The sequence below is a fragment of the Cygnus atratus genome, chromosome 3 (assembly GCF_013377495.2).
Source record: "Cygnus atratus isolate AKBS03 ecotype Queensland, Australia chromosome 3, CAtr_DNAZoo_HiC_assembly, whole genome shotgun sequence".
Classification (NCBI taxonomy): domain Eukaryota; kingdom Metazoa; phylum Chordata; class Aves; order Anseriformes; family Anatidae; genus Cygnus; species Cygnus atratus.
Genome location: NC_066364.1, coordinates 57,801,089 through 57,825,826, shown reverse-complemented (window position 1 = coordinate 57,825,826; position 24,738 = coordinate 57,801,089). Strand labels below are relative to the sequence as shown.

The following is a 24,738-nucleotide window of genomic DNA, read 5'->3' as shown; positions in this document are numbered from 1 at the left end:
AGACTTGGGAAGAAGGGTTAATCCTGTCTGGTGCCCAGAGCAGTAGCTTCCTTGAATTATACATTGAAGCTAAAGTTATACTCTGAACTAAATTATAAATGTCTGATGGAAACAAACTGCTGTATTTCATATGAAGGGATGGTACTAAAAATTAGAGAGATGCCTGATGCTCATATCCAATCTAGGAACAGCAAGTAATTTAAGTTTCTAAATGGAGCTAGTCAAAAAGTGACAGCACAAAGCAAAATTTCAAGACTGTATGTTTATGTGGTGCATATAAAAATGGCAGTTCGTACAGTTTTAGCTAAAATGCACCTGCAGTACTGGACAATTTTTATTTATTTATTTATTTATTTTACGTATTTGCAACCACAAACCCACATAGCTGAAACTGGAGACCCAAAAAATCTCAGAACCCGGTGCGAGCCATCTAAACTCAAATGTGTTATTCCTTTGATTGAATGTCACCACTATAGAATGCAGTTGATATAAAATGTGTTTTAGGGAAGAAAATTCTAACTAATGTCTGTGCACTGGTTTTCTCTTTGGATCTTTTTTTTTTCTTTGGGGGGGTGGAGGGAAGGAGGCAGAATAAAATTCTGGACATACGTTGCTACTTCATATAACCTTTTATATTCAACTTTTTATTCATATAACGTTTTATATTCAAATTCAGCTCAGACCAGTGTAATTCTTTAGTTTTGTACACATGTTCAGATACCACAGAGAAGACTGCATACTGTACATATATTTTCTGTACTCCCAAACCTACTTTTTTCACAAAAGCTTTTTATCAACAATATGTTATACTTCAACAATGAAATTATATCTACCTCACAGAAGTCTCTTTATATGTCATATAAGCACTGTGCAGTGGACTGATTTTGAGTTAACTAACTGCCACTCACATAAATTTCATTACAGAATGCTCTATATCAGCCTTCTTTTCCCTTGGTCAGCTGCAAACACTGAAAGTGTTATGAAGCCAGGACTCCTAAACATATAGAGGCGGCTTATCTAAAACTTTTCCTTGTTCCATGAAGAAATACTTGGATTGTTCTCATGGGATTTAAGTTGCTGTTTTGTAGGCTTTGCATTTTATGTTGTTTGTCACATCATCTGGGCAATGAACAGATGGAGGGAGTGTTGAATGGATTTACATCAGCATATTCTACTTTAACTATTATGGAAATGTTAGGGGTGGCAAGCCAGTTTTCCATAGCCCCTTTGTGTCAGATTTGCCAGCAAGTAGGAGCTGTGGTATAACATAACTACTCTACAAATTATTCCCTGGACATACAGTCCCCAACATATGGAGCTTTGGTTCAGAAAGCACCATACTAGCTCTTAAAGCATCGCAGAAACATGGCTTACAGAAGCAATGAATCAAAGTATTGCAAATCCTGCAGTCTTCTAGATGTCAAAAAGACATATTAAAAATCTTTACCAGTTAAAGCAGTCCTTAGATCATGCTTACCTGTACCACAGGCCCCAGATTTCCTTTCCTAATAGATGACTAGCAAGAGAGTTAAAGGAGGTCTGCCTCTGTCTCTCTTTTACCCTTCCTCTGCCCCCTTCATAAATGACTCTAATAGCCTCGGTAGTTTGGCTATAACTAATCTGTAGTGATCTATAATTTATGACGTTGATATGTTTTAAGTTAATCGGCATATATTTTAGATGAAAGGGAGACATTCTAAAGTATAGTACTCAACATACACTTGAAATATAACATGCAAACTCAGCCTTAAGTGTGAATATCCTGATTTCACTGGGTATAAAACATGTATTTTAAAATGTTTGCTTTTAACTGATACCTTTAATCTCATTAGCTGATTTTTACCTGAGTTTTAGTGACATAACCAACTTTACATGCTTTTGATAACAGTAGCCAGAAGCACTGTCAGGCTTAAATAATTCTGAATTATTCTATTTAAAACCTCAAATTATACATAAACAAACAAGATATTTATTTGATACCTGATTTTTAGCAGTGTCAAATGTGTATCATTTCCAACAACATTAGCTGAAGCTCTTCTTGGCTAGTATTTATGAAATCTGTAGGTTTCAGTGTCTGAATTTCAGAGCCACAGTATTGCAGGTAATCATTCTTAGAAGTAGTAGCTAAGTTATTACAATGCATAGTATACTTATCCTGGGTTTTATGTTCAGCTTGTCACAGTCTGGTCAAGAAAATCTTATGGAATTGGCAAATGCACGTTTCTTGTAAGCAGAGACTAGCTGATTGTTCACATTTCACCTAAGTGTGAAAATATTTTTGTCTGCAAAATCTACTAGTACTGATCTTTTGGAACAGTTATGTTATAGGTGTGAGGCTCTAATTCTCCTACATAAAGTAGCTGGTATGAGTTAAAATTGTGTGCACATCAAAGGACAAATGACTTAGCAAGTAAGCATAAAGCAGCATGGGTTAGCCTTGGCTAATAGCAAAACTCCCACTCGGCTCCTCGCTCACCCCCTTCCTCCTCAGCTGGGTGGCACGGAGAAAAGAGAGCAGGAGTGAGAAAGTTCATGTCTCAAGGTAAAACCAGGGAGATCACTCTCCATATACCATCATGGGCAAAACAGAGTCAGCATGGGGAAAATTAACTTTATTACGAATGAATATATAGACGTTTCATTCCTGCATCTCATACTCAGAAACAAAAAGACAAACATTAAAGCAACACCCTTCCTCCTCCCTTTTCCATGCTCAGCTTAACTTGTTCACTCCAGACTCCTCTACAAACCCTCCTTCCTCCTCTCTATGGCCTTTTCTGCCCTTTCTAAAATACACTTTCCAGAGGTGCCTCACGTGCAGCCGATGGGCTCAGCTGTGCCCCGCTGTGGGGTTGCTGGAGTTGGCTGTGTCCAGCACTGTCCTCCCAACAGAGGCCGCCTGCTGCCTACACCTGGACACAGAAACCCTACACATGTAGTAAAGCACATTGGTCTTGCTGGTGCATTGATCTAACTGCTGCATGTCCTTACAGACATGCTTTCCAGGCAACAATAACACAAGGTTTTAATTGGAATTTGCTAGTTGCTTTGGCATGCTGCCAAATTTAGCTTGCCGGCAGACACCCTTGGCAGGGACATCAGTATTTCTGCTATTTTATATCTCAGTCAGCTTTAGTACAGTTACATGAATGAAATGAAAGCACATATCCACCAGAGAACTTTAAATTTTGACAGTCTTCAAAGGCCAACTACTAGCAATGATGTTGCTAGAGCTCAGTAGACAACCTGCCAAGTGTCAGAGGTGTGATTTACATGTACATTTACATATATTTGCAAAAAAAAAAGGTGTGTCAGTGTGTATTTCTCCCATGACATATATAGAATAAATGGTATGTGTGAGTAGCACTTCAGAAACCTGAACATTGTCTCCCCCCAGACCTCTTTTTCTTTCCTTTCATCATTAGGAAACCTTCAAGCCTCCCAGGAGATAGCCTGTTCTGGGAGTCTTAATGCCTAAAAAAGCTTTTGCTTGCAGTGATAGGAGATAAGAACAAGAACACACGTTACATAAATCTATTTTTTTATACGGAAAAGCATACTCCATGTATCAACTATCTCTTCACAGCTCTTTGCAAGCACATCTTCAAACATTGAATCAAACATAAGCTTACACATCTTTTCTTTAACAATCTATTATTTAGCTTTCTGCATCTATTGACTCTGATTTCTGCTCTTCCGGTTAAAATTGCCATTGTCAATTTTTTAAATATTTAAACAAGCATTCCTATGAAGTTATACGAAGATATTTATTTGCACTCCTCTAAGCTGCATATAAATATAATTTTGCTGAAAACTTCACAGTTACAAGCTATAGTGAAACTACCACTTATGCTCTTGACTCACAGCTTCTGGTATTGACTCATGCTTTCCTTGACTCCACTGTTTGTCTGCATTTGTTTCCTGTTATCTCACCCTTAGATTTTAGATTCTTTGGAGAAGAGACCATCTTTTTGCAGTCTGTTTGCACAGTGTCTTGCACAATGGGATTCTGATCAAGGACTTCCAGGTGTTCCAATAATGAAAAAAATTTTCAAAGTAAGTCCCGAAACATCTTCTATTTTATAGAGACTCTTTACAAAATAATAATTGTTTAAATGTGGCCTATGATAAATCAGTCTGGCATTTGGTCCAATTTCCTCTCTTTTTTTTTCTCCTTTTTCTTCCTTTTTTTATTTTTAATTTTTTTTAACACATAGAATGGATTCTCCTTGCTGTTGAGGTCTATTGTAGGGGCTGAATACAAAATAAATCAGCAGACTAATGTGATTAAAGTACCTTTAAAATATCCTGCCTTTAAAATGTGTGTTTGTAGTGGATTTGTGTGGCAAGGTTTTGGTACCGGGGGACACAGGGGTGGCTTCTGTGAGAAGAATCCAGAAGCTGCCCCTCGTTAAATACGGGCCCCACCGCTGGCCAGAGCCGAGCCAATAAGTGGTTGTTGTTTGTGCCTCTGTGAGAGCATATTTAAGAAAGGAAAAATAAAAACTGCTGGGGAACAGCAGCTGGAAAAGAGAGAGAGGAGTGAGAAACAGCCTTGCAGACCCCAAAGGTCAGGGCAGAAGGAGGGGGAGAGTTGCTCCAGGCTCCAGAGCAGAAGTCCCCTGGGGCCTGTGGAGAGGCCCCTGGTGGAGCAGGCTGTCCCCCTGCAGCCCATGGGTCCCACACGGAGCAGATCTCCACGCTGCAGCCCGTGGAGGAGCCCCCGGGGGAGCAGGTGGATGTGGCCTGGAGGAGGCTGCGGCCCATGGAGAGCCCCCGCAGGAGCAGGCCCCGGGCCGGAGCTGCAGCCCGTGGAGAGGAGCCCACGCAGGAGCAGGGGGGCTGGGGGGAGCTGCAGCCCACCCGTGGGGGACCCGTGCTGGAGCAGTTTGCTCCTGGGGGATGGACCCCGTGGTACGGAGCCGTGTGGGAGCAGTTCTCGAAGAACTGCTGCCTGTGAGCAGCCCCGTCAGGCTCAGTTCGGGAAGGACGGCATCCCGTGGGAGGGACCCTGCGTAGAGCAGGGGCAGAGAGGGACCGTGAGGGAGCGGCGGGAACGAAGCGTCAGGGACTGACCGCAGCACCCATTCCCCAGTTCCCCTGCGCCGCTCGGGGGGGGGCAGATGGAAGATGGTGGATGGGGGGAAGGCGTTTATGTTTTTTTTTTTTCCTTTGTTTCTCACTTCTCTAGCTTGTCAGTAATAGGCAATAAATCTTACTATCTCCCTACGCTAAGTCTGTTTTGCCCATCACAATAATTGTTGAGCGATCTCCCTGTCCTTATCGCAACCCTTGAGCCCTTTGCATCGTATTTTCTCCCCCCTCCCTTTGAGGAGAGGGTGTGAGAGAGTGGCTGTGGTTGAGCTCAGTTGCCCACCCGAGTAAAACCACCACAGTGTTCCATCTTAAAAATGCAGATGGTCAAGCAAGAGAATGACAGAACCATGGTATTATAGATAAATGTATAGTAGTACTACAAAAGTTATACCTTTTTTGAAATATATATATATATTTATTTATATATATATATTATATATATTATATATATATATAAATATATATACCTTTTGAAATAGTAAGTGTAACCAAACAAAATCAAGAACTGTCAGCTGTTTGAAAGCAATGATCACTTTATTCCAGAGAAGAACCCAACGAACCAAGATTTGTTTCAGAAGGATCTCTGTCTCCCTCAGGTGAAGGGAATAGCTGAGGTACTTTTCCTTTACACTAAAATCAAATCAACCTACCATGCTTTTTGATCTTATCAACCCCTGAGTGTATTTTTTACCATATGAACGCAAACAGATGGCATAATATTTTCAATTCACACTCACTTGTGCCTTTTTACAGGTTCTAGCATGTATCAATGCCCACCTATCACTGATGGAAAATATTTTTCTTAAAGATCTTCTTACTACCTGACTTCTTGAACCTATGAGATGTGTAACTTCATTTGCTTTAATGAAGAGCGTTTACACATAACGCCTCCCCAGATAACATTCCTCCTAAGACAGCAAGAACATGGTGATAGGTGGCAAAAGGTCAAATATTTTGCCAGATATAAGTCCTTTCCTGTTTTATATAAACTTCCTTTATTTTGATTAGCAAATTTTCAGCAGTGTTCATTTTTTTATATAAGGAAAGGGTGAGCTTTAGGGTTCATCAAAGTATAAAGGTTAAGACAATCTCAAAATCTATAGTGTATGAGAATTTAATGGTAAAAGTAAAGGACATCTGAATTATTATAATATTATTTTAATGTACTGACAGAATCAGAAATAGCTTTTGTAGCTGACATTCCAAATGGCAAAGCTTCTTCCACACAATCCATAGGTGGTTAATCTACAATTTACCTCAGTGTGTATAATTCCTGACAGCACGAGATTCACTGAAATGGTACAAGCTCTGTCTGAATGAGCTAATGGAGCTATTTGAGAAAATAAAAAGCCCTAAATACTGATTACACACAGTACGAAAGATGATATATTGTACTCTAGTTTTAGCATTGTTAGCTGTATAAAACATTTTGCCCCTAAAGCTAAGTAAAAAATACTGACTTCCATTTGCATCTATTCTCCCTCTTCTCCCCACACACACCATGTATCTTGGATGGAAATGTTTCTCTGTATTCTTGGCCAGTGGCACTAGTTTTGCCATATGTACAGTACTGTGTTCACTAAATAGCTAACCAAAAAAAAAAAATAATATTTACTTCTCAAAAATGTAAACATGTGAGTCAAAGAGAGGAAACATTCACTTCAGCTTATACACACATACTCTGCTATCCGTTTCATTTTCTCTCAGTCCATTTCTTGAATTGAGACAAATAACAGCACCAACAGATTATGGTTTGTAGGTCCCTAGAGCAAGCATTTTTGGTTGCTTTATGATATCACTAGCAACAGTAGCTTCAGCTACTGTACATGGGTATTTCCATTCATGATAGTTATTTTTCATTGCTCAGCTTTCCCCTCAAGATACATATTGATTCAGGCCAGTTCCTCCCTCATAAACAGACATATATTTTTTGTTGTTTTTCAGTTTTAAAAATAATTCTAGCTTGATTATTTCAAAATAAACCCAGGTATTTCAGAAATAATGAATAGTTCCATAGAAGCTTAAAGAATTGCAGCTATGGGTACAAGAATTATATGATGCAAGAGTTTTATCTTTCATACATATATAATGACTGCTAATATCCTCATTTAGCTGTTTGTATCATATTTAGGAGTTGACACTGAGGTCTATTCTATCTCACCATGTTTTAAAGCAATTCTCTTGTCTCTTTTTCTGCATCATGTCTTCAACTCCAAATGTCATATCCCCAGCCACCTTCCCTTAAGGGACTTAAAAATCTTCTGAGCTTTAATTGGGATCTGGAGTTTAAAATGAGTTCTCCACTTCTGCTCTTGTTGCTTTTGCTTGCCTGCTGACTTTTTTCACTTTTGCTGGGAAGCCAGCTGCTCTCAGTGCTTTTCCTTTTGTACTTTTCATTGTTGTCATCTCAGGTTAAAAATAAAATACCTGCACGAAACCGTAGGCTTCCCTCTGCTGCTTGGAATGGATTTCAGAGACTCTGCTATTTCCTAAATTGTGAGGAGCTGCCATTCCACCCCTGAAGGTTTCCTTTCCTAATCAGAAAGGATAATTGTCTGCATAATTCATACTTTCCCTCTAGCCTTCTACTGATTCCTGTCTTATGCCTGCAGCTACGTACTTCTCCTATCCAGTCATTTTTCCGCACAGCTTCTTGCCTATCATATTCTCCTACCCCTTGTTGCTACCTTGTGTGTTGCCTAGACACACCTTCTTCCCCCTGTTCCTGGCTCCCCTGGTGCAGTCATGTTCCCAGGCTATCCAGCTCTTCCTTTGCTCTTTCCAGGCACCTCAAAGTCTCATGGCCTTCACAATGGAACCCATCTTACTCTATAGATGATATAGAAAGATAGACACCTGTGGTGTCTATAGACACTCTAAAATAAGTGCCCTACACTGTTGGAATAAATAGCCCTTTGGTGATGCTTATTTCTATCCACTCTCTCCAGAGCTAGCAGATTAGTTGTATTTTTTGCTGTATTTATGTAGGTGAAGTTAGGAATCCCATTCCTAATTAAACTTGCATCAAAAGAAGTTAGATTTGTCATGTATGTTTTTTTTTCCTGTTTCTGTGTGTATTCATTCATTGAATGGCTGTTTTAGACAGAAAAAGTTGGGTGAGATAACTCAGATTCATAGATGTTAAGAAGTGACCATTTCCTTTGGTCAAGATAGTAAAAAAGTAGTCACTTTAGTAACTTTAGTCAGGCACCGAGTTTTCACCTAAAATTCATGAATCTCACCTTGCAAATAAATTGGTATTTTGTCTAAATATTTGAATACAAGAAAATAAATTTAGTTAGGGGAAAAGAACAAAAAATAAATTAACTTTTATACTGATTACTCGGAGGATGCTAGAAAAGTCAGTCACATTTCTTTTCTGATTTTTAGTTTTTCTCTTTATTATAAACTATACAAATTAGAGGATTTTTGTCTAATCTATTCAAAATTCATCAAAATATTCACCTTTGTTGAATTTTAAGAATGATGTGATCTTTTAAGCCATTATAGGATAGAGAAACCTCCACTATAGGAATTCATTTGCAATATCAACTTTATCTATATCTGCTCATGATGAAACTTCAGAAGTAAAATCCATTGCTGTTTTTTTTTTTTTTATCCTAAAGACAGAAGCCTCAGGGTGCCACCGAAGTTTAACTGAGGTTAAGAGAGGAAAAGCATCAGAGATTTGTTGTCTACACGCAGCCTAGTTGTAAGGCAGTATCTTTTCTCATGTATTCAGAAAGAATACACTATGGTTCTCCATATCAGTTTACTGCTTCACAGACACCAAAAATAGTAGTATACGACTATTTGCGTTTTTCACCCAAACTATTAACTGCATTCTCTCCAGGCAGTGACAAATTTCCCCCCTTATATGCTGAGCTCCGGGAGTCATTATAGCTTGCGTAAAAGTCCACCTAAAATTGGTGGTTGGGTCTGTGCAGAAGAAAAAACAGGATAATGTTAGCCAGGGGACGATACAGTCACCTTTTATTCTGCATGCAGTCACAGTAAATCCTATGCCACCTTTCAGAAGACATAAACTACCTTCCTTTTCACCTCTCAGAGGTGCATAAGATTTGTTCTCTGCAACCTTGCTTTTTAAAAGTAACAAGAACTGTTGCTTGTCCCATACAGGCAGCATTCAAGAAAAATTCCTAACAAGCCAAACGCTTTCTCAGAGCCTAAGTTTGAACTTTCTATGCACTCTAACTCTTCTTTTCATTATGTCAGTGCACACTCAAATAAAGTTATTAATCTCTCCACTGCTTTGCTTTGCTTCCAGACTCCCACAATCCCCTCTCTGCTTGCCCTCAAGCTATTTCAACCACGCATTCAAGGAGCTCCACTTTCACATTGATGTACTGGATGTTTGTAGTACCTGCCTTCCGTCAGGTGGAAACCTGAGAGTCAGTAACGACCTATGATGGGAGAAATAGGTCAGCAGCCAGTGAGTCCGCACTGCTCACCACTACTAACTTTCAAAGTAGTTTACCTTAGTTTTGACTGCCTTAATTTTTTCATCTCTTTTTCCTCTCCTCTTGATAATACATAATAAAAGCCCTCATTCTTTTACCAAAGCCTGCTTTCTCCTTTGAGACCAAGGGAAATAATATATTTTCTTAAAAGGTAATTTGCTTGGGAGATTTACTTTGTGTGATTCAGTGCATTCTTGCAGACAGCTATGAATTTATGCAAAGTAACATTTTCCATCAAACCAGAATTAAGCATCGAGCATATTATTTCAGTTTTAGAACAAATATTTAAAGCAATAGCAAAGCCAATGGGATCAGCTGTCACACTCAATAGCATCAAATTTTTTATTTGTTGAGACATTTATTTTCCTCTCTTCCCTCTCCTAATCTTTAGGAGATTCTTAAAACTAATCTGGCCACTAACAGAAGAACAAAATCAGTGGCTTCTCTGTCAGTTAAATAGACAAAAACACTGCAACTTCCTTACCTGCATATCTTACCACAGTATCTCCTGAGCAGTCTATCTGTCTTAGCATCTGTTTATGGGACCTGAAGGATTGACAGACCAACACTTCTGAAGTTTCTCTCAGTGTATAAGGTGATTGCAGGCATTAATCACAAAATAAACACCTTAGTCACTTTCCTCCCTGCAGCTAAAGCAGGCTGGCATCGACAGAGAGAAAGAATAAGAAAAATCAGGAAAAACAAGATTGCTAGGGTCTAATTCAACCATCCCTGAAGATAAATGAAGACTTTTCACTGATATTAAAGGAGATGGATCAGCTGCTAGGGTCATACAGGCCATGGACAATATTTGAAGTTTTCCACAGAACAATTCATAGCATTTTTGAATTCTAAACTCAGCCAAGCTGTGAACAAATGATGAAGTGACAGGGAAAGCAGATGAATTATTTTCCTGGTGTCTGTAGACCCATGCCAGGAGTCTGGGTAAACAGCTAGAGAAACTGGAAATTCTTACCAGTGAGGAGAAATAGGATATAATTGATATTGCAAATACATTTATGTGATTGGAATTTTAAAATAATTAGATAAAACATGTTTACAAAAAAAATGGTAAAAGAAGCGAGGGTGGCACTCTACTTTAGAGAGATGATTATTTGTGTTACAGCTATTGTCTAAAAAGACAAATTGTATTGTTCTTGGTGACTTCGGTTTTAAAGACCTGTGCTGGAGGTTGTATGTAGTCTGTAGTAAAACATCATTAAAGTTTCTAAAAATGACAGATGATAATCATCTAACACAAAAGGTATTGAACCAGACATAAGGTAATTCTATTTTGAGCCTCATTACCTTGAATATAGATGAACAGATCAGTGGATCTAATTACATTCATTATAGGAAAACAGAGGGCAGTAATATATATATACTAGGTACTTCAAAGGAGTGAATTTTAAAAACATGGAGAAAATTATGAGAGATAATTGATTAGAAAGAAAAAATACAGACAGTAAATTGTGAAAGTAATTTGAAAGTTGTTTAACAAGAATTTATGAGATGTCCAGAAGTCACATCTCACAATTAAGAAATAACACGCCTATGCGTTTAAACCCCTCCTACTTCAGTTGTGAAGTGAATGTATCAATTAAAATTTAAAATATACACATATATAACAAAAGGGAGAAAAGAAGGGTGAGAGTAATCATTGTAAATTATAAATTATGAAGTATAGAAAAGAGATTCAGTAACCCAAAGGTGCTAGGGGAAAAAATGCATCCCTAAGGAGTAGGACAATAAGAAAATAATTCTTAGGAATTAAAAAAAAAAAAAAAAATAGGTTTAGTATAAAAATTTGAAACATAAATACTAGTAGTGGTATGAATTAAGTATGAATAGAAGTGTGAATCTTTATGTGTCTGTATATGTTTGTGTAAAAATACCAGAAGAAAGAGCAGAACTTTGTTCTTGTGTTGGTATGTGTTAACTGCATAGTGCATCATATTCATATAAGTGATTTAACCAAATGAAGAGAGAGAAAAACTGACCTATAGCTAAGTGTCAAGGGAATGAAGAAGAAGACAGTAGGTATAAAACATGAAGATAAAGAAAGGCAAAGTACTGTGAAATTCAGGAATTCTGACTAATACTTCTGAGAGGTGAGACAAAAGAATGAGGTGAAGGACCTGAACCAGCACACGCTCCAAGTGAATATAGAAGGCAAAGCTAAAATCTTTTTGTCATCACCAGTCAAGATGAACCCCAGAGACACAGTAAGACCTTGACTGATGACATCCCTTGACCTCCTTGTTGTGTACAAGTGATCCTAGCCAGGCCGTTAGGACACACACAGTAGTGCTGATGGGTATGTGAATATGAGAGTGAGTTAAATCTACTTAGAGATTTAGAACCATAGAATCATAGAATCATAGAATCATCGAATATCCCAATATCTTGTATCAGCACATTGTTATATTTCTACAAAATAGTCAGAAAATGTTAGTGATGGCAATGAGAGCTGAAAGAATGAAAGACTCTTTTTCAGAGTTCAAAACCCATTTTGGATTTCATGGAATCATAGAATATCCCAAGTTGGAAGGGACCCATAAGGATCATCAAGTCCAACTCCTGGCACTGCACAGGTCTACCAAAAGTTCAGACCATGTGACTAAGTGCACACTCCAAACACTTCTTAAATTCAGACAGGCTTGGTGCAGTGACTACTTCACTAGGGAGCCTGTTCCAGTGTGCAACCACCCTCTCAGTGAAGAACCTCTTCCCGATATCCAGCCTGAACCTCCCCTGTTGCAGCTTGACACCATTCCCGCGGGTCCTATTGCTGGCCACTAAAGAGAATAGGTCAGCGCCTGCCCCTCCACTCCCTCTCGTGAGGAAGTTGTAGACTGCGATGAGGCCTCCCCTCAGCCTCCTCTTCTCCAGGCTGAACAGGCCCAGTGACCTCAGCCGCTCCTCACACGTCTTCCCCTCTAGGCCCTTCACCATCTTCGTTGCCCTCCTCTGGACACTCTCCAACAGTTTCACGTCCTTTTTGTACTGTGGTGCCCAGAACTGCACACAGTACTCGAGGTGAGGCTGCACCAGCACAGAGTGGAGCGGGACAATCACTTCCCTCAACCGACTAGCAATGCTGTGCTTGATGCACCCCAGGATATGGTTGGCCCTAAAAGCCCTGAAGTCCCTTTTGATCACTCTCGGACTTCTCCTTGCTACTTCATCATTACCAGCTTGAAAAAACAGCAGCGGGTAGTAGTCAGAGGTCTGTACAAGGTGAGTGATTTTCCTAGCAATGTCTCTTACCCGAGCCCCAGGGAGGCAGCAGACTTCCCTGTGGGTTGGGTCCGGACGGCATATTGGGCCCTCTGTCCCTTTCAGAAGGGAGTCCCCCATGATGATAACCCTTCTTTCTTTCTTGACAGAAGATGTGGCAATGTGGGGGGTAGGTTGCCTTGCCTTAGGCAACCCCTCCAACTGGGATGGGCTTTCGTCTATATCGTTGTTTTGACTGTCATGTTCTAGAGCCTCATACCTGTTACGTAAGGGTAGTCAGGAAGGTGAGGTGGGCAGGGAGAGGGCTCACCTACCACCCCAAGCAGAAACCTGCTTCCACTCCCCCCCTTGGCCTAGGTCCCCTCCTACAGCCTGGCGGGATGAGGGAACTTTTGTCTTCTGTGTAGCTGCTGCCTGGTGGGATAGAGGAACCTTTGTTACTTGTGTTGTGGCTGGCTCGTGTGTCTGTCTCAGGGAGGGTAGAGTATGCTTCCACCAGTCAATTTCCCTGATGCTCCTCAGCCTGCTCACCTCCTCCCAAAGCTGCGCAGGCTGAGCAGTTCTTCAACCTGGGCATACCTCCCACAGGCATACCCACCGCTGCTGCTGTCAGACACCAACAGAAGATTCGGGCACACCCTGCATCCCAAGACCTGGATGGCTGCGTGTTTCCCTGAGCCCTCTGTCTGAGTAGCCATATCGGTAACTGTGGCTGGAGAGTCTGCATGAGAGGCGGAAGCCACGGTTTTCTGCCTGGTGGATACCATGGCCAGGCTCTTCATGAGAGGGTTACAACCACCATCGGAAAAGACCGTTGGAGAAGAGCGGTGAGGGCGCCCTGCCTACTCACCCTGCCTGCGCTGGGGCGGGGGTGCTGCTGGCTGCGCCCGCACCTCGTCAGCCTCCCTCACGAGGGCTGCCGGGTCCTGGCAGCTCCCTCGGGTGCCTCGAGTGGCCTTGATGCCAGAAAAAAAGCCCTGCCTGCCACGATCCCCCTGGATGTGTCTGCCCCAGAGCTGATCGCCTCGGCGATATATAATTTCTTATAATATATATATATATCTTATAATTTGGTATTATAAGATCACCTTCCTCTTGCTCACTGATCTCACACTGAATTCTGCTACACCAAATTTCTATATCCTAGATATGATTTTCTATTTCCTATGTTCCTAAATATGTAGAGGGAAAACCTAAATGTGTTCAGAACTCTAAAAAAATGCAGCTGTACCTAGTCTCTATTTGGAGGGAATCAGGAGGGTGTACTCATAGCACAGGATAATAGTGGGCCATTTTGAAAATTTTCAGGATGGGAATCTCGCTATTCCACATGGGACATTTAGAAGTTAACTCTCAGAGTTTCTAAGCTATTTGTCTGCAGTCCATTTGCTGCCCAGCAAGAGAAATAGGCATCTCTGGCAGGAAATTAATTTCAGCTTTGCTAACCATCTATCCTAAGATAGGTGAGTTATAAGTTCAGGTGCCTATTTTTTTCTACAATTTTTTTTTCTACATTTTATAGAGGCAGCTTTGATGACTAGCTTAGACAGGGACAACTAACTATTAGATAACCACAGACAGCATTTAAAATGGATGTTAAAATGTTATTAATATTTTGAAATGCCCAGCAAGTTTGCGTTTGGGAGACTTAGCTAAAGATTCATCTGGTCTGATAATATTTAATAGCTATTATATTTAGAATTCTCAGAAGACAATGGAAATCATAATACTATTTTAAAAGCCAGATAAATTTTAACTAGTTAAACCTATCAACAATTCTGAGCAAAATAATGTAATTGTTAATGCGGGTTTTAATTGATATAGAATAAAAAGCTAGGAATATAATTAGTGTCAATCACTATGGGTTTGAAGAAAAAGTCTTTACAGTCTTTATTAAGTACACTTCATATAATTTTTATTGTAACATAGGCAGTGAAATATAAATAATATATTTAGACTTTCAAAAGGAATTTTGACACATTAATACACAACATTCTGATTTAACAATTAGTGCAGCAATAAAATACATCTTAAATAGATTAACAACTGCCTAGGTGACAGCTCCTAAAAAAAGTAACTGTCAATGTAGATTTATTGTCAAAGCAAGTTGTTGAGCACTGGCACAAGTTGCCCAGAGAGGCTGTGGAGTCTCCTACCTTGGAGATACTCAAAAGCTGCCTGAACATGGTGCTGGGAAACCTGTGGTAGGTGCCCCTGCTTGAGCATGGGGTTGGAACAGGTTACCTCCAAGGGTCCCTTCCAACCTCAACTGTTCTGCAACTTGGTTCTGCATGAGTTTCTGGTAGGGTTAGAAGGTTATCTAGTAGAACCTAATTGGTATGTGGTCCAGAATTATTCAATGTAATCAACAGTGATCTGGACTAAATACAAAATAACCATTGATCACAGTGGTGTCTGAGACAGAAAAAAGACCATGGACATCTGCAAGCAAGTAGCGCTCTTATCATAACATGAGATTAAGGGGTTTTCTGTTTTTGAGTTTAGAGTTAATAAAGTTTTATGTTCATATAAATACCACAGCAACATAGGTTTGCATCAGTTCTGGAAAATAATTTATTTTAAATGAAAATGAGTGCTTCCTGAATTTATCTCCTTACTTTTCCAAGAAGATATGCGAAGGAGGATTTCCTGTGTAGTTTCTGTGCCAAATTCATGCAGGGAATCAAATACATAGTTGGGAATACAGTTAGGCTTAAATGAACTGTTCCAGTGGAGTAACTGCAGATGGTGAGAAAGGCAATCAGAGCTAATTCAGCAGTCTGGCATATTAGCATGTGTTCTGCATATAGCAGAGCTGTACTAACTGAATTATTTTCAGTTAAATTTGTCTTCATTTCTTAATTTATTTTTTCTATCTGATTAAATCTTAGGGTGAAATCTTTTTCTCTCTTTCTTTGTAGCATCACTTTTTATTCCATTTTATTTAATTGTCTTTTGGCATGTCTTAACTCTGACCACAATTTAATCTTCATTACTTTTTAATTACCTTTCAATCTGCTTTGTTTTTAAAAGTGTCATATTTCAGGTCAGAACAGCCTTTAAAATGAAGCTTTTACTTGGGATTAAAAATGTCTTAAAATTAAACATCAAGAAATTTTGATATTTTCTCAGGGTTCTTAACTGTGCTCGTTTATACATTTTTCTAAACACATATTATTACCTGGGGAGGTGCTTGTGCTGAGATGAACTAGTGTTGAAAGGCCAGCACAGTAAATGGCCCACTTTTTGCATTCTATGCAAATCCAGATATCTGGGCTTTTTAAACAAGCAGCCAGTCTTCGTGGTGGGGAAAACACTACCATGTAGTTCAAATCAAGCCATCAACAAATGCAGAAACGTTTTAATGTGCAGATGTAATTTGGAAATGCTGACATGCTTGTTTTTTATTGTTGGTGGATCAATAATTTCTGGTGCTTCCTCTTGGGGATATTCTAACAAGGCTAATAGCTTCTAGCTGTGGCTGACCTTTCCTTGCATGCCCTTTCCACTCTTGTCCTTGCCATTTCTTTTGAAGGCTGATCAGTTGTTCATCCCCCAGTCCTTCCTTCTTCTAGAGTGAGATACCTACGGCTAAGTCTACTCCAGATGTTTGATGGGGACCTCCATCCAGGCACACGTATTCACTAATTGGCAATGCACACCAGTACCCACTCCACTTCCATGCTCATTTTAGGGTAAATAAGTGTCTTAGAAGACAAGGGCCAAGGAAGGCTCACCCCACTGGGTCTTTCTCCTTCTCCATTCTAATCAACTATGTGAACAACTTTTCTCTGAGCTATTCTATTTTATAAACATATCGCCTTAAAAGAGCATATTTAGAGTTAACCTATTTGGCTTTGCACTAGAATAGGTGAAAATAAAACCACTCAGGGAGGTACACTTCCCATACAAACACTAAAACTCAGCTCTGGGAGGCAATTTAAGAAACTGTTCCTTTTGCTGCTCATTTTTAATTGATGCCTCACAGGTAAGGCTGTCTGTGACATAATTTGGACACAAGAAGATGGCATCAGAAGAGTCAATATGAACAAGTGCTGGGGACAGGCTGGACCAAACAAGAACTGGCAGATGGTGTAGGAATTACCTGTGTCCTTATTCCAGTGGCAGAGAATCAGTGAAATGCTGACACAGACTGTCCCCATTCTCCGTACAATCACTCTTCATGAGAGGTGCAGAAAAGCCACCTTCAGCAACACTACACCATGAAAGAATTTCTCTATGGAGGAGGAATTTTCAGCAGATAAGTCACTTCAGGCAATACTCGCAGGCTGCCAAACAGCTTTAAACCAGAGAACACAGCCCAATGCCTGTGCTGTTTTATTACAGTGACAGCAAAATATGTGCTTATTAAAGGTATCTTTTTCTTTGAAACTATTTACACATGTTGACATGCAGGAAATGGTCCTAACAGAAAGTATTGCTTTTGGAAAAGTAAGAACAGAAGATCAAATCTCCTGACAGGAGGGCCAACCATATCCTGGGGTGCATCAAGCACAGCATTGCTAGTCGGTTGAGGGAAGTGATTGTCCCGCTCCACTCTGTGCTGGTGCAGCCTCACCTCGAGTACTGTGTGCAGTTCTGGGCACCACAGTACAAAAAGGACGTGAAACTGTTGGAGAGTGTCCAGAGGAGGGCAACGAAGATGGTGAAGGGCCTAGAGGGGAAGACGTGTGAGGAGCGGCTGAGGTCACTGGGCCTGTTCAGCCTGGAGAAGAGGAGGCTGAGGGGAGGCCTCATCGCAGTCTACAACTTCCTCACGAGAGGGAGTGGAGGGGCAGGCGCTGACCTATTCTCTTTAGTGGCCAGCAATAGGACCCGCGGGAATGGTGTCAAGCTGCAACAGGGGAGGTTCAGGCTGGATATCGGGAAGAGGTTCTTCACTGAGAGGGTGGTTGCACACTGGAACAGGCTCCCTAGTGAAGTAGTCACTGCACCAAGCCTGTCTGAATTTAAGAAGCGTTTGGAGTGTGCACTTAGTCACATGGTCTGAACTTTTGGTAGACCTGTGCAGTGCCAGGAGTTGGACTTGATGATCCTTATGGGTCCCTTCCAACTTGGGATATTCTATGATTCCATGAAATCCAAAATGGGTTTTGAACTCTGAAAAAGAGTCTTTCATTCTTTCAGCTCTCATTGCCATCACTAACATTTTCTGACTATTTTGTAGAAATATAACAATGTGCTGATACAAGAAACCTTACCTTTTTCTTATTTTATTTTATTTTTACTTTTTTTTTTTTAATTTAAAAAACATCATTGGCAAGACATGACAAACAATGTGTCATTTCACCTCATACATACTTAGTACATTGGTATGTTCAGAGTTCTCCCATTTCTCTCTAACCAGGCTCTGCATCCCCCCCAAAAAAGCAAAACCAGTTATGTCCACAATGTTTGCTTTCCTTTATTAACTGAAAGCTGAAGGACATAGAAATAGTAAATCCCTTATACAGATCTCACCAGGAATTGATTGAAAATTCTGGAAAAATCATGTTGAAGACATCACCTGGAAGGAAAACTTACAGTTTCTGTAGAAATGGTCAGTTTAGAAATTCTAAGCTCATTGTATGTGACTTGAAATTGGCAATCACTGTTATGTAATTTTAAGAAGAATGTATATAGCACAAAACTGGATTTGTTTAATAAGGTCTGAATTAAAAAGTTGAAAAAAAAAAAAAAACTTTTTCATCCTGTGGTGTGTGTTAGGTACCAAATGAAAATTTGATATAAACAAACAGAAAAGCGATGTTAAGAGGTTAGAATTATGTTATACTCTGATTAAACTAACAATTAAGCTAGGAAAAGCAGACACCTGTGGGGAGGACTAAATGCTGTCAAATGTGATAACATCTCTGAAAGACTTATGCTTTAGTTTAGTTTGAGGCTAGTCATATAAACGTTAATGGACTAAATTCAGCAGGGGAAAAGCCTTTGTGTGGGTAAGGCCTGTGCTGACACTTACCTGCATTTTAATTATACAGTCACCCTTCAGGTCAGCAGATAGTCTTTGAACTCCCAAATGCAGGTGAAGGGGCAAAATAATGATGCTGTGAGTGTGGAACAAATGAGATAAGCTTGCTACAAGTTGCAAGAAACTGAGAAAACATCATTGTTCTTATGTTAATATGGAAGATGACTGTGGCTTTTATCTTCCTGACTTTTTCACAGACTTGGTTTATTTATGATTCTTTTAAACTCAATCTGTTATGTAAATTCCTTTTCCACGGATTGTTTTCACAGGAAAGGAAACACATTGTATACGTTAGGCAACTATCTAACTTGCCAGTCAGTGAAAGCCAGGATTAAAAATGGCATGATAGCAAAAGTTACTGTTACACATGTGCTACCTGCAATCCAGATACAGACAGATATCTAGTATTTTTAAGAAAGTAGATTATTAGATGGCAGAAATGGTAAAATTTTGAATACTTCAGTGAAGTTTATATACAAAAGATGGCACCTGTGACTTATACAAAGACACTGCTGCATATGAAGTCTTAAAAACAACCCAAAAAGATATCTAGTCAATAACTGTATTATTATATCAGTAATAACTGAAGTACCTCTGTTACAGTGCACAAAGGCATAGACCTTTTAATCAAGATGCACTGATGTGCATTTAATATGTTACTTCTAGCTCTAATTCAGGTGAATGCTGAAGATATTTGTATCTAGAGTGAAGCCTGGTGAGATTGGCAGTGCTGGTTCATATGATGGACACTCTCATTGACTTAAAGAAAAAGTAGTTATCTGATTCAAGGGCCTCTAATTTTTCCTCTCTGGTTCATGATACAGGCTCACAGTGGGCCGGAAAAGGAGTGCTATCTCATGGCTGGAAGAAAAGGAGAAATACTTTATACACTTTGATGATTATTCAGTGTTTGAAAAATTGTCCCTCTTTAGAGTCCTCTGTATAGGAACGGGCCTGCGAGTGCTTGTACCATGTAGAACTGGGATGCAAGGTATAAACCTTGTGAAGCTGAGGCAAGCACCCACCTTCTTGACAAGTTGCAGCAGAGCTGGGCTCCTAGGCTGCCTTCACAGACAGTAACATGCTGGCTACAGAGCCTGAGTCAGTTGACAGAAAACACCAAAGACAGAAACATGCCTGAAACACTTGTCTCCACATGGTCTTGTGTCAAAGATTGTGACTGGAAAAGTCCAAAATTAAGGTTTAGACAGTTAAACTCACCTCTTCTGCCTTGGCTCCTGTAAGCAATCAGCGGCACTACTCACTCAGGTAGTGAGAGAACAGAAATGTGTCGCTCCCCTCAAGGAGAGTGGGAGAGTCCACCATTTTTCGTGGGGAGCAAAATGCAAGTCTCTGAGCCAGTAAACCCAGGCACACAGTATAACTGTACACAACAGACCTCCTCCTCTGCCTAGAGGTATATGTCCAAAGGACAGAATTTGTCCCATCAATGCGATTGATGCATGTCACCCTCCTTTGGAGGGATTCCAATTCACTGTGAAAGGAGCCATGACTAGCAGTTTAGATTAGTAACCCAGTAACAAGTGACATTCAGAAAGCCACTGGTGGTTAGTATGTAGTAGCAAGGATTTCATTTAAAACAGAGGGTAGCAATGAATTCCGCTGGCTAATACTGAAATGAAATTTAGCACTCCAAGAAGATCCTACCGGTTTGTGAGCCACCAAGTGGCCATCTTGATGGCTTACAGTCCGTACAAAGGAGGCCTCTTTCTGTTGGGGGTTCACAGGTTTAGCAGGGCAGAATGGAGTTGCTCATGTTTACTCAGAAATAAAATTAAGATGGGGTTGGTCCAAATCAAGTCCTATCAGGCTAAAGTGGTGATCATGAATGAGCATGAATGCTCTTATTTCATCATATCATCATTGCTGTAAGAAATACTGAAGTAAAAAATTCTGCAGAACTAGTTAACTATACTTTGTTTCCTCCCTACCTTTCTTCAGTCATCAAGAACAACAACAACAACAAAAAACTCCTAACCAATATGACTAATGTGCATTGCTTAGTTTCAGCTTTGAAAAAAAGAGATGCCACAAAAGCTTCTTTCATAAACTAGACCTTTTTATGAATAGCTATAGTTCAAGGGTTTTGTTGGGTTTATGCTGTTAGAAATTAAAACACATAAAAGTGCAATTTGTCCTTAAGTATAAAGAAGGAAGAGACAAAATATAGACAAAAAGATAAAGAAATACACACACTGTTCTCTGAAAGTAAAGTGCCACATTTTTTACTAGATAAAAAAAATATAATTCTGTTCCTTTCAGAAACTGTTTAAAGTATGTCTACATGTTTCACACATTTTAAACAGCTAAATAAGTTTGCATCTTCTAAAATCTCAGCTTTGATAATTGCTTTAGTAGTGGACTTAACAAGAGCATGGGCTGCATGAGGCATACAGAAGCCACAGAGGAAACACAAGCAAACTCTGATGTCACTCTAATGCACTTTTCTTTCCAGAGGTGTGTTAACAATTTTTACACTGAAGAGAATTGTCCTTACTGGATCTATCTACAGTGTTATTTTTATTTTAAATGAAAGTTGTGGAGATGATGATGGTACAGCTGCTTAATTTTCCTGTTATTGAACCTGCTTCATTAATATGCATGTTGACTGAGTAAATGCCCCTGAACCTTCTAAAATGTGCTTCTAATCACATCAGCATTAATTATTAACTAAGAACCTGACTCTATCATTCACCCACTCTTTTTCCTAGCTTATCATTACATGTGTGTCAGTAGGAACAGTTATTTTTGCTAATAATTTAATTTATCATAAATAAAAACATTTCTCATGATTGTTGCTTACTTAGCCGAATGTAGCAGTACTTCCACCTTGCAGTTCAGAGAAAGCAATGCTCAATGAAGGGCAGGCTTGGGAGTGTGGATTCTAGTAAACATTTTGCCTCGGGGATGTTGTGTTATCTTTTCTTTCTCTTTTTCCTCTTCAGGGAATTTTCGTCTTAGGATTGCCGTATGCTGTTCTCCACAGTGGATACAGTGGCCTGTTTCTTATTGTCTTGGCTGCAGCATTATGCTGTTATACAGGCAAAATTCTAATCACTTGCCTGTATGAAGAAAATGAAGATGGGCAGCTCATAAGAGTGAGAGACACATATGAAGACATTGCAAATGCCTGCTGCAGAAAGCTATCTCCCAACTTAGGTGGTATAGTCGTCAATGTGACCCAAGTTATGGAACTGATCATGACATGTATTTTGTATCTGGTTGTTAGTGGGAACTTGCTGTCACACAGTTTTCCGTATGTACCAATGACTGAGAAAACTTGGTCTGTAATTGCATTTATTACATTGCTGCCTTGTGTATTTATCAAGACTCTCAAAATTGTTTCCAGACTCAGCCAGCTTTGCTCCTTGGTTCATTTCATTATTATCTTTGTAGTGATGACTTACTGTCTCACACAAATACATCAGTGGTCCTGGGCAAAATTCAAACTCTCCATTGAGTTTGAGGACTTCTTGGTTTCTATAGGGGTGATCATTTTCAGTTACACTTCACAAATATTTCTTCCCACTCTTGAAGGTAACATGAAAAAACCAGGGGAATTTAGGTGCATGCTGAATTGGACTCATTTTTTTGCTTGTGTCTTGAAAACGACTTTTGCCCTGACTGCATTCTTAACCTGGGGTGAGGAGACAAAGGAAGTTATTACTGACAACCTGCCATCATTTCTTCAAACCCTAGTGAATTTGTGTCTTTTAACCAAGGCTCTTCTTTCTTACCCTTTGCCCTTTTTTGCAGCCACAGAAATTGTGTATGCTTGTATTTCTAGAGGTAACTATTCCAATTACAGTTCTCCACTGTTTGCTCTGGGTCTAAGAGGCTCATTTCTCCTGTTAACTCTGCTGATGTCCATGTTCATACCACATTTTGCCCTGCTGATGGGTTTAACAGGCAGTATAACAGGTGCTGCTATGACTTTTCTTCTTCCTTCTCTCTTCCACTTAAAACTTAAATGGAAAAAACTATCCTTCTTTGAGAAATGTGCAGATATCTCTGTTTTTATTTTGGGTTTCCTTTGCAGCCTTGCAGGCATAGTTTGCTCAATAAGAGGGCTACTTAAAGTATTTGGAGGGTAAAAAGAAGGGTAAAAAGATTTTCAGAAGGCCAAATAAGGCCCTAATTTTATAAACACTTTTGCCCTGTTAGTCAGTATATAACAAATTTTATCGCTAAGTAAAATTAAGCATATGCTTAAATGTTTGTAGAATCAAGGCTTTAATTTGTAAAAGTATGTGGTTCTAACCAAACTGAAAAATAATCTTTATAGCCCAAATGTACAAAATGACCCACATTTAAAATGTTGGGAGGAAGGAAGTTGTTTGAGATGGTTCAGCATCAAAATAATATTAAAATAATACTGTATATTTTTGTTAATACATGACATGCACATCCTAAAAAGGTTACTGCAAGGGATTCTACCAACCTCACCAGAATGTCTCGCAGAGTTAGATACTGCTCATTCTCAAAGCTATGAAATCTAGCTTACAGAATATGATAGAGTTTGAGAGAGCTGTCATTGCAAACTGATAAAATGTGATTTCACAGCATTGGCAGAATGTAATCCAACATGTGAACAGAACAAATCAGTGAATTCCATATTCGATGTAAGACAAGCTCTACTACTTGTTTTTCAAGAGAGCAGGCAAAAAGAGAACTCAGTTTATAACAGCTTTGAAAGCCTGTTTTTATCATGAGTTCAGATGGGAATTGTCAAAGTAAAAGGGGCATTCTAAAAACTCACAGTCATGGAAAAGGGAATTTGTTCTAGAAGAAGCTGTAGCTGATGACTGCAGCTTTTCTGCAAGTATAATTCCTAAGATTCATGCCCCTGCAATGCAGTTATTCTATTGGTTGGGTTACAAGAAGTCTCATTGGTAGCCGGAAGAAGTTAATATGCAGTTCACTTTCCCTCTTAGGCAGGAAATTTCTTTGATCTTTTTATTTTATCTGATGATATTAAAAGCTAGATGAAGTAAATCAAGTTCAATAAACAGACACTCAGTTAACTTCCTATACAACTTACTGGATCTTTAGCTTTAAAAGATATCATCTTAATAAAAAGATCAGCATCACAATGTATTTCACTTTAGGGATAAAACATTATGACAAGAAGCAAACTAATCAGAGTACTTTAATGAATACATATCACCTTATTGTACTAAACCTATGTTATGTTAGGTAATTAAAGTAATGGTTTGAAAAAATAAAGTTTGCATTTCAATTACAAACAATTTCACACAACCTTCTACTCTGTTATATGAAAAAACCTTTGCAAGTCAATATAAGAGTGGATCATGGAGTAAAAAGCCCACTAGTAACTGCTTAAGTAAACGCTTTTTCTATGTAGTATCTTAGCATGAATGCTGCTGTCCTGCATGAGCAACAGCGACCTCTCAAGGCTTATGTGCTGAATGGTAAATAACATGCAATCAAACTTAAGAGAGTCCTAATAAGCCTTGTATGTCACCCTGTTCCTTTCTTTGTCTCTTAATGTACACTTGTCATGCGTGGAATAGTGATGAAATCATTATTAGAATTAATGTATTATATAATTACAAAAGTATTAAGAAAACTGATAAATTAACTAGTTTTTTAGAACTTGCATTATTTCTTTGTTACAATGGATCAAATTCTGCACTTATCTTAAATCCACAACAGTTTAATTGATTGATACTGAGATTTGTACTGGAACGAATAGAAGGTATGTATTTTTTAAGAAGTCTTTTTATTTTTGTGTAGAATGACAAAGACATGTAACTCAGTGAAGTAGCTGAAAGCCTGTTATTACCCCTATGACATGGTCAGAATGATGTTATTACTTGGATGATGTCAATGAAAGCGTGTCATTACTTATTGTGTGGAGAAGTTTCACAGATAAACAAATATACA

The 24,738-nt window shown here is 39.2% G+C and overlaps 1 protein-coding gene across 1 annotated transcript; it reads left to right on the top strand.

The window, feature by feature from the left end:
• The first annotated feature begins 3,949 nt into the window (after positions 1-3,949).
• LOC118243950 (vesicular inhibitory amino acid transporter-like) lies at positions 3,950-24,705 on the top strand. Its single transcript, XM_035538586.2, has 3 exons — positions 3,950-4,056; positions 13,407-13,645; positions 21,777-24,705. Exons 2-3 carry the CDS (start codon positions 13,544-13,546, stop codon positions 22,923-22,925), a joined length of 1,251 nt encoding a protein of 416 aa, XP_035394479.1. The 5' UTR covers positions 3,950-4,056; positions 13,407-13,543; the 3' UTR covers positions 22,926-24,705.
• The last annotated feature ends 33 nt before the right edge of the window (positions 24,706-24,738 follow it).